Source organism: Oppia nitens, unplaced genomic scaffold (assembly GCF_028296485.1).
Source record: "Oppia nitens isolate AA-2021 unplaced genomic scaffold, nextdenovo-longstitch-racon4-pilon3 scaffold3_pilon_pilon_pilon, whole genome shotgun sequence".
Lineage (NCBI taxonomy): Eukaryota > Metazoa > Arthropoda > Arachnida > Sarcoptiformes > Oppiidae > Oppia > Oppia nitens.
The window spans coordinates 8,433,256-8,443,626 of record NW_026533221.1 but is presented as its reverse complement, the minus strand read 5'-3'; the positions used below and the strand labels follow the sequence as shown (position 1 = coordinate 8,443,626).

The 10,371-nt window shown below is 23.9% G+C and overlaps 2 protein-coding genes and 1 non-coding gene across 3 annotated transcripts; 2 read left to right on the top strand and 1 right to left on the bottom strand.

Annotated features, from left to right (window-relative positions):
- Nucleotides 1-1,162: 1,162 nt before the first annotated feature.
- Nucleotides 1,163-2,112, bottom strand: LOC128957343 (chromobox protein homolog 1-like). Its single transcript, XM_054303085.1, has 2 exons — nt 1,900-2,112; nt 1,163-1,822 (listed from the first exon to the last, which is right to left on the bottom strand). Exon 2 carries the CDS (start codon nt 1,768-1,770, stop codon nt 1,255-1,257), a length of 516 nt encoding a protein of 171 aa, XP_054159060.1. The 5' UTR covers nt 1,771-1,822; nt 1,900-2,112; the 3' UTR covers nt 1,163-1,254.
- Nucleotides 2,113-6,918: 4,806 nt separating this feature from the next.
- LOC128958130 (arg8-vasotocin receptor-like) lies at nt 6,919-8,840 on the top strand. Its single transcript, XM_054303944.1, has 3 exons — nt 6,919-7,360; nt 7,550-7,890; nt 8,776-8,840. The coding sequence occupies exons 1-3, from the start codon at nt 6,927-6,929 to the stop codon at nt 8,838-8,840; spliced, it is 840 nt and encodes a 279-aa protein (XP_054159919.1). The 5' UTR covers nt 6,919-6,926.
- On the top strand, nt 8,804-8,995 carry LOC128959006 (U2 spliceosomal RNA). The gene has a single exon (XR_008484568.1). It is a non-coding gene; the product is annotated as a U2 spliceosomal RNA (small nuclear RNA).
- Nucleotides 8,996-10,371: the final 1,376 nt, after the last annotated feature.

Sequence of the window (10,371 nt, the reverse complement as noted above, 5' to 3'; positions counted from 1 at the left end):
GTATTTATAATTTTATAAATATAATCTTAATTATATATATAACTTTAATGTTAATATGTGATCAAGTCATTTATAATATTATTAGTATAATTATCATTTTTAAATCTTAATGTGTTGAATGCATAAATGTAAATATATTGTATTCAAATAAAATAAGTCATATAAAACTATGCTATCTTTGAATTGTATTATATAATTAAATAAAAATAAAATATTTTCACTAAAAGTTAAATGTAGATTATATCATGAATAAGCATTGAATATACTGTTGTAAAGCTAAGCACTGGTATGTTATGGTATGTTAAGCTATATTTGTTTCTTTAGGCTCATCCATATACTCAAACATACATTCTCTCAGTATGTGGTATTGAATTCTGAATAAACACCAGTACTTCAACTGGTTTTGTGTGAGTTTGATATATACTGTATAAAGAAAAAGTACAGAATATGACAATCAAGTGATATATAAACAAAATATTTTTGCCACCAATTGATTCACTTTTCACTAGTATTTTATGATTTGAATACAAGAATATTCATTAAATTTTTATACATTACTTCAAATTCTTTATTAAATCAATAATAAATACCAAATTCTTTTCTTATATAAAATGAAAATTTAAATTAAACTGACTTTTCATAAGTTATTTTATATATTAAATAAATATTCAAAAAATAATATAATTGAATATATATTATTTATTTATTAAAAATATACTAATAGTCATATTTTAATAATTGATTTCTAAAATTAAATGATAACAATTTATTTATTATAATGTTTTCTTTATAATTAATGAAATGTTTTTGTAATAATACACGTACTGTAAATTATAAATATACAATAAATAATTATAAAAAATAACAAATAATGTTTTACACATTTTTATGAATAAACAAAATTAACATTAATTAACATTTTTTAATCACTTTGATTTAGACATCAAAATGATACTAATTTTAAACATTTATTTTTTATGCTATCAACTGTTGTTATGATTTTGAGACCACTTTGAAAGTGTGGCTGTATTTAAATATTTAATACATTGATATTAATAATTTGATTATTATATAATTTAGTTTAATTTACAACAAATGTATTGGAAATTGATTTTTATAAATTTGACAAAAAATTGTTACAAAAATAAGATTAATAACGTAATGAATGACTGTTTTAAAAAAAATAAATGCAAAAAATACTAAAAATATAGTCAAAATCACACAAACAAACGGAGCGGTAATATTGTCTAACAATTAGATGACGTCTCCGTTGGTCACTAACTGATGGATGTCTTCATCAGTATTAGTGTAGCAGATGTTGCGCTCGAGTTTTCTGTTGCCAGTCTTCCATCGGATCCGTTGCTCATAATATGCGATCACGAGTTGTGGGATTCGTGTGTTGGCCTCTTCTGCGAACTCGAAGGACGACTTGTTTCCCTTCCACCTAATCATAACCATTAGTCGGCCATCGACTGGCCTTTTAGTAGCGCCAAACACTTTAATTGGCACCCATTTCTGGTTAAAGCCGTTTCCCGGTTCAATGGCGTCCACTTCGGGCACTGATTCTCCACTATGTTTGACTTCATATTCATTGATTATCTCTTGACTGCCTTCGAGATTGTCGATCGGTTCCCAAGTGTTTTGTTCGGACGGATAGTTATACCATTTGACCAAATACTCGATGACACCTCCGTTGATACGTTTGGCCACAATGTCCTCCACATCGTACTCCTCTTCTTCTTTCTTTTTTTTGCGGTCTTTTCTGGCCATCGCTGACGGGTTTGTGTCCTTCTTTTTAAAAAAATTTCACCCGAATTGGTCACTGAAATTGATGACAACAACAATGTTTTGTCGATAATATATTGAGTCAAGTGTTTGATTGCGAGTCTCGATAATCACCGAATGGTCGCACGTGTCGTGTAATGTCTTCGCGTATTGTCTTTACGGTCGCAATAGTGGCCAACGTTTGTATAGATTTGGTGTCAATTGTGGCGCCAATTGTGACCTAAAAGCACACGATTTGTCACTAAATAGAAAACAATTGAACCAAACATTCATTGAATTTGTTTGTATTTTTGTTGACATTGTGTCCAAACAGATGGCGACTAACACTTCAATTGTATTCATGTTTTGTACTAATGTTTTAACAATACTTACAAACATTGCAGTCAAACGCTCTTTCAGTGATTATTACATATTATTTGAAATAATTAATAAATTAAAAAATATTTTTAATAATTATTATATAATACTATTAATAAAAGTAATATAATCTATAAAACTTGATTAATGTTTACTATTAAAGTTACTACTGATTTAAGTTAAACTTTATTAAAATAAATTTAAATTTTACAGCAAATACTTTATTTTTGGCGCAAAAACACATAAAAAGTTTACTTTTTAAAGTCTTGGTATTTATTAATAATTAGGATTTTTTAAACAATTTAGTATAATAGCAATTGAATAAAATTTATGATCATTTTTATAGGAATAAGTCAAACGGTTGATCATAAATAAGTCGATTAGTATTTGAAAATAAATAAGTATAGAAAAAGTGCAATATTTGTTAAAGTATTGTATTTATGAATTTTTATAATTATTTGTTAATAAAATTATTGCTTAGTTAATTCAAAAGTAATGATTTTATAATTTACACTAATATATACAATAAACATTTGTCAACAAATTACAATTATTGTAATAAAATATTATTTCAATGAATTATATACCAAAAATTAAAACTAAAAATATTAACTGAATTAAAACCATAATATGTATGTTTAATCTAATTTAATAACAAACAAATTTCATCAAATATTTTGCTATTTATTGTAAACAATCGTAAAATTAAAAACTCTAATTCATATTCTAAGTTTAATAAATGCATTACTAAATAAAACAGTTTAATGTTTGAATAATTTTTTATAAATTACATTAAATAGAAAATTAAAAAAAAAACAAAAATATATATTATATAATAAAAAATAAAATATTTTATAATTATCTGAATTAATTAAGTTATAAATTTGATCTTAAAGAAGGTTTAAATTTTAAAATAATTATTTAGCATATATTATATATTGTTTATTGTTTATAAAGACTGCATTTAACACAGACTATTGCATTTCTTATACAACAAATGTATTTTAAATTAAAATATAAATGAAAAAATATTTGTAGTCAACATATCTATTATTATATTAAAAATTTATATATTATGTCAATGACTGTATTGTAATTTTATTAAATGTCATACATTTAATATTTATTATTTAAACTAATTATCTTTTAATATAATATATTGTCAAACAATTATAATTATTATGAAAAAGTAATTAGTTTTAAATACAAAATAATGTGTTTTAAACACACAAATGTGTGAGTGAGTGAGTGAGTGAGTGAGTGAGTGAGTGAGTGAGTGAGTGAGTGAGTGAGTGAGTGAGTGAGTGAGTGAGTGAGTGAGTGAGTGAGTGAGTGAGTGAGTGAGTGAGTGAGTGAGTGAGTGAGTGAGTGAGTGAGTGAGTGAGTGAGTGAGTGAGTGAGTGAGTGAGTGAGTGAGTGAGTGAGTGAGTGAGTGAGTGAGTGAGTGAGTGAGTGAGTGAGTGAGTGAGTGAGTGAGTGAGTGAGTGAGTGAGTGAGTGAGTGAGTGAGTGAGTGAGTGAGTGAGTGAGTGAGTGAGTGAGTGAGTGAGTGAGTGAGTGAGTGAGTGAGTGAGTGAGTGAGTGAGTGAGAGAGAGAGAGAGAGAGAGAGAGAGTGAGTGAGTGAGTGAGTGAGTGAGTGAGTGAGTGAGTGAGTGAGTGAGTGAGTGAGTGAGTGAGTGAGTGAGTGAGTGAGTGAGTGAGTGAGTGAGTGAGTGAGTGAGTGAGTGAGTGAGTGAGTGAGTGAGTGAGTGAGTGAGTGAGTGAGTGAGTGAGTGAGTGAGTGAGTGAGTGAGTGAGTGAGTGAGTGAGTGAGTGAGTGAGTGAGTGAGTGAGTGAGTGAGTGAGTGAGTGAGTGAGTGAGTGAGTGAGTGAGTGAGTGAGTGAGTGAGTGAGTGAATGAGTGAGTGAGTGAGTGAGTGAATGAGTGAGTGAGTGAATAAAAGAAGAGTGATTTAATTTAAAAATTTGAGATCAATGTCATAACAAATATGATATGACATTATTATTAACTTATTTTTTGACAAATAATTTAAGAGTAAATGCTTTTCTTTATAATGTTAATGTGAATACAGTATAATGACATGAAATATTTGGAAATATTATTAAAATGGTAATTCAATACTTAATAATTTCAAATATTTTATGCAAATTAAGTTTTTGTAAAGGTTTAGATTTTTAGTTTTAGAAGTTAATAAATTGAATATAATGTTTATTTTGAATATATATATATATATATATATATATATATATATATATAAAGTATATAAATATATAAAAATATTATTAATTTTGGTTCAAAATAATATTAATTTTTTAAATAAATATAATAAGTTGATTAAAACTACAAGATATTGTGTTTATATACTCTAGAAATCACTATGAAAATCAAGATCATTGCTTAAATGTAATTTTAATGATATATTTCAGTTATCGTCAATAAATATTATGATAAATTTTATTTTGACAAACATTACATTAAACGACAGAATATAACAGATAAAAATAATTTAATGTTAAATTAATGGTTGTTTATGAATATTATTATTATTATACATAAATCCATTATGTATTGTACAGAATAAATACTTTATATTTTAATGTAAATTAACTATTTATTAATTATTTTTAATTTTATAATATTATAAATGATATACTTTTATAAAAGTCACTAATAACTCAAATATTAGTCTTATTTAAAATGTCATATTATATGTACTCAAAAATAAAACAGTGTTAATTGACATTTTTAAAATAAATCAATTTTAAATTTTATTAAATGCCTAAAAACAAACTGTATGTCAAATACAGAGTTTTCAATTACTAGATTCAATGTATATATACTTATTTTGATGACATTAATCCTAAACTATTAAAATTAACGATTAAATGCTTTCATAGATTGTGCTTTACTTGACTAATATAATGCTAATAATTAGTTTTACAGTCCGACTATAGTTTTTTGCACTTAACTTTTTAATTTAAAAATATAAAGTCAGATGATTTAATGATTTTATAATATAATAATACAGAATATTTTTTTAAAAATAAAACAACATAAATTTAAAGTTTCTGAAAAATTTACTCAAAGATATTTAACATAAATTTTTATCTCAAATTTCTGATAGATTTCTTAACAATTTATTTAAAAAATATTAGATTATGTAATACTTGATACTAGAGTCCAAAAAATAATTGATGTTTTAAATTCCTCAATACAGTAAAGCTATCATATGATGTCAATTCATATAAATTATTTATATATGTTATATAGTTTTAACAATTCAAATCAATATGTTTTTGTAATATATTTATAAATATATATATATATATTTGGCCTTACCCCCTACCCCCTTACTTAACCCTGGTAATGTATATATTAATATAAATTATATGCAAAAATTAACAAACTGTAAAATAATACTTTATAATAATAAGATGCAATTGCTAAATTGAAAAAATTGTAATCAATATAAGTTTCATATTTATTATAAATAATTTTGTTTGTTTACTTCAATAGAAATTTGAAACATAAATTTTGCTCTAATTATGACGTTATTCTTATAGGAATATGTTATTATTAAATGTATTGAAAATAAATTAATAGCAAACATAGAAATAATGTTTTTATAAGAGACGATATTATAGACTGTTAAACAGTGTATCAAATAAAAACATAATTATAAAAATTAACTTAATAGTTAAATAATAATTAAATTAAAATGTAAATTATAGATATGATAATTTATGATCTAAAATTATCAATAAAATACTAGATAAAATATTTTTAAACAATAAATTGTATAATTAATTAAATTGTAATTTTGGAATATATATATATCAATATATTTAATAATTAATTTAATTGAATATTTTAAAATACATAAAGCTTTATATTATAAATAAAAATAAGTTAATTACTTATAAAATCAGTTATATTATAATTATTATTTTAATTTACGAATACAATAACTTTATGATTATTTAATTTGATGACAACTGGTCATAATCATTAACATGACTGACTATATGTATGCCCACACATAATATTTATTATAGAGAAATAAATTTCATTATTTTTATTTCTCTTATCATTTCTATGTTATTTTCTTCAGTGTTTTTTTTGTCATCGACTGATAACAAGTAATGAAGTAATCATTTGGTGAACTCAATCATAAGTCCCAAACATGCAATCAATAGTTAAACAAATGTCGATAGAAAATATATATCTATTAATTGACAATCAAATGATGTCTGAGTCGGTTAAATAAAAGCAAAATGTTTGCATATATACGACATATACGACACATACGTCTGAGATGTCGTATAAAAATATAGTAACTCATAGAGAGTGTATGTGCTATACGTCTAAAGCCATGTGCATCATATGATATTTTTATACTCCACTCTATGAGCTCTCTATGAATTTGAGATACCGTTCCTTTAGTGACAGCAATGGGAGAACTCTTGCAATAATTGTTATACAATTTACAAAGTATTTCAAAAGTTCAAAGTGTAATATTAATGGTTTACTAATTAGTAATAAAGTTATACAATAGACAATACAAAGTTGAAGTTACTGTCCAATCGATATAGTTATGGAAAGATCTTTAAAAGTCGACCAAAATTTTAGTTTTCATTTTAATAATTTGTTGCCAAAAGATATCAATTTTAATAATCAGTCGACTGAGTTGTTTGATACAAGAGATGAAATATTAGCCATTATCGAGATATCGATACTGTCTGTAATGTTTATTAGCATACTATTTGGCAACTCATTTGTATTGATGGCACTATTGGTGAGAAAGCCTAAAATGAATCGCATGTATTACTATCTGCAGCACCTGTGCATCGGTGACCTAATGTGTGGTTTCTTTAATGTGTTTCCTCAACTTATATGGGACATCACCTATCGATTCTATGGAGGAAACATTTTGTGCAAAATAATCAAATATCTTCAAATTCTCGGTCCATATCTGTCGTCATATATATTGGTAATCACTGCTATTGACAGATATCAGGCAATATGTCATCCATTGATGAACTGTTCGTGGACTCAGCAGAGGTCACAATTGATGATTTTGATGGCATGGATACTGTCTCTTATTATGTGTTGCCCACAAATCTACATATTTTCCTATCAGCGCATATCGCCTACACTTCTAGTATACGATTGTTGGGCAACATTTACCGAACACTGGGAGCGTATATATGTCACCTGGTATGCGGTGACTGTATTTTTTATACCATTTCTAATCATTTTGGTCACACATATATGCATTTGTAGAAAAATATTCAATAATTTTCATCGAAAAAAAGAAAGTATTAAAGAAAACCAAAAATCTATTAGACTTAATCTACAAAGTGATGGCAAAAATATCAATTATTGTATCGTTGATAACAACAATAGTAATAATGATAATGCTATCGACGCTCCCGTTATAGTCAAGAAAAGCACAACAAATTCAATGAAACAAATTCGTGGACAAACCAAGAGACACACCGAAGTCCGTAAGTGTCGCAACTCATTGCCAAACATATCACTGGTGACCACTAATGGCGTCAACAACAACAACAACAATACCACTCCTCGAAGTCATTCATTGAGATATGTGTCCAGAGCTAAGATAAAGACCGTTAAAATAACAATAGTTATAATGCTTTTCTATGTCCTCTGTTCGCTACCTTTTATTTGTGTTCAACTATGGGTCCATTGGTTTCCTCAATCGGCTTACATTACATCAGAATCAAGTAAGTTATCTCAGAAATTATTTATAATAAAAATATGTTAATTACTATAACTTTAATATAAATACTTTATTTAATGTCAAGTATTATTTATTTATTTAATTTTTAATAATAACTACTGTGTGTTAGTAATGTACTCTAAGAGTATCTTAATAAATAAAAAATATTTTTAATTGTTTTTAATAATTTTAATTAAATCTTTGGCTGTTCAGTGTATTAAATAATAAATTTGTTTATTAAATTAACAAATTCATGCAAAACAAAACAAATTATATTTTTATTAAGTATTTTATAGTAATTTTGTTGTTTTTAATAAATTAAATAGTATTTTTAATTAATTTTTAACAAACAAACAAAAATTTTACTTATTTATTAATTTTTATATAATTTCTATTTTAAATATTAATAAATTATAAAATAGATGTATATTTTAAAAAATTATATTTTATTCATTATCAAGGATTTTGTTGAATACCTTATAAATATTAAGCAAAATCAATGTCATATATTGTATTAATATAATATATGGCATAATTGTAATCTATATAAATTTATATAAATACTATAGTACTGTATATATAGTCATAGTCTAAAATACATTACAATTATGATATATAATATATATATATATTATACTATTAAAGAGAAAACACGTAAATAGCTATTTAAAAATCAATAATAATAAACAGTGTTTTTGTCTGAAAATGTTTATTAACTCAATTGTTTTAATATAATACAATTTATACAAAATTTGTATATAAATTAGTGACACTAATATTGGAATATATTAAATAAATTTATTATTTTTGCCAAACAATTAAAACTAACTAGGTAATTATTAAGTATAATTTAATATAGGCTGTAATTCAAATTATATGAATTTTTAAGGGACAGTAGTGTTAAGGAGTGGTATGTTATCGCTTCTCGGCCTTTTGGCTAAGATCAAAGTGTAGTATCTGTTCTTATCAGCTTAATATCTGATACGACTCCCATTGGGGGTCAAGATATTAAACTAATTTTTGCGGGACAGCGAAGTCAAGGGGCTGTGCTCCTGCTTTGCTATGGGTTGGCCTGGAATTGCAGTACATCCAGGAGGGGCCCACCAAATATAATACAATAATAGATGCATTAATAAACAAAATTATAATATAGATAATAGTGTATATTCAAAACAAATTATACTTTTGTAAATTAATGTATTAATAATTTATATAAAAGTTAATTTGTTATATTAATACACAACTTACTAAAGTTGAAAGTATGCATAATTTCCTCATAATAACTTTCACATTAAAATTATAGGCGAAATTTTTTTTTTGAAATTGTAATTTTGTTTATTATTTAATTATTAGTTTATATATACCGATATAAATATTTGTAAATACTTTTTTTAAGTTATAACAAATAATTTAAATTTTATTATTTAAATTCTAATACTTAATATTAATAAATATGTATTTTTACATAAAATATAACACAGTATATGTGTATAAAATTACTATAATAGACTATAGAGATATAAATAATCTTAAAATCTTTTTAATATAAGATAAGTATAATATATGATATATTATTTTTATCAAAATTATTAATATAAAAAATTTACTAATCTATTTAAAAATGTTCATCTGTTTAAAATTACATTAACAATATAATTTAGTAATTATAGCTATTTAATTCATCGTAAAGATTATTATATCTATTTAAACTTTAAAAAATAAATAATTTTATACTTATAATATTTTATCATTATTGCTAACTTTATAGTTAAATTATAAAATATATAATTAATTTATTATTATAGAATTAAAGCCAATCAAATTTCTATTAATGTTTTTAGACTAATTTATAAAATTAATATTACAATAAATGCATTTTTTATACTGTACTAATGTTTTCATTAAATTTATTATAGCAGTAAATTAATTAATATATGAATATATAGTGTTTTTACTATAATATTTACATTAAAATGCTGTATTAAGAAAAAATTAATTTTTAATAGTTTACGATTTAACCTTAATTAACGTTAAATAATTGAAATACATTGCGTGTAAATTACTGTACTATAAACTAATATCTATCTTATAATAAAACGTATTTTGTAAATAATTAATTTAAATAAACAACAATATTTGATTTCATTTTGACACACTTTTTATTTTATTTTTGAGCATAAATACAATCACATTACTTGTGTGTACTATAATTACAAAGTTTATATCAAATAACTATTAATAGTAAATTTAAAAACATTGTAGTACTGTATAACTATTTGAACAGGGTCATTATTGTGAAGTAAACATATAAACATAAATATCAATTTCGCAAATAAGAATCAATGTTATTTAAATATTAAAATATTAAAATACTTCAGTATAATAAAATAAATATATAAACATAATACTCTAATTATATCCTATATAAAAAATTAATTTACAATTTTACTACAAATTATTTAAGGCAGGTATCATATTTTTTTAA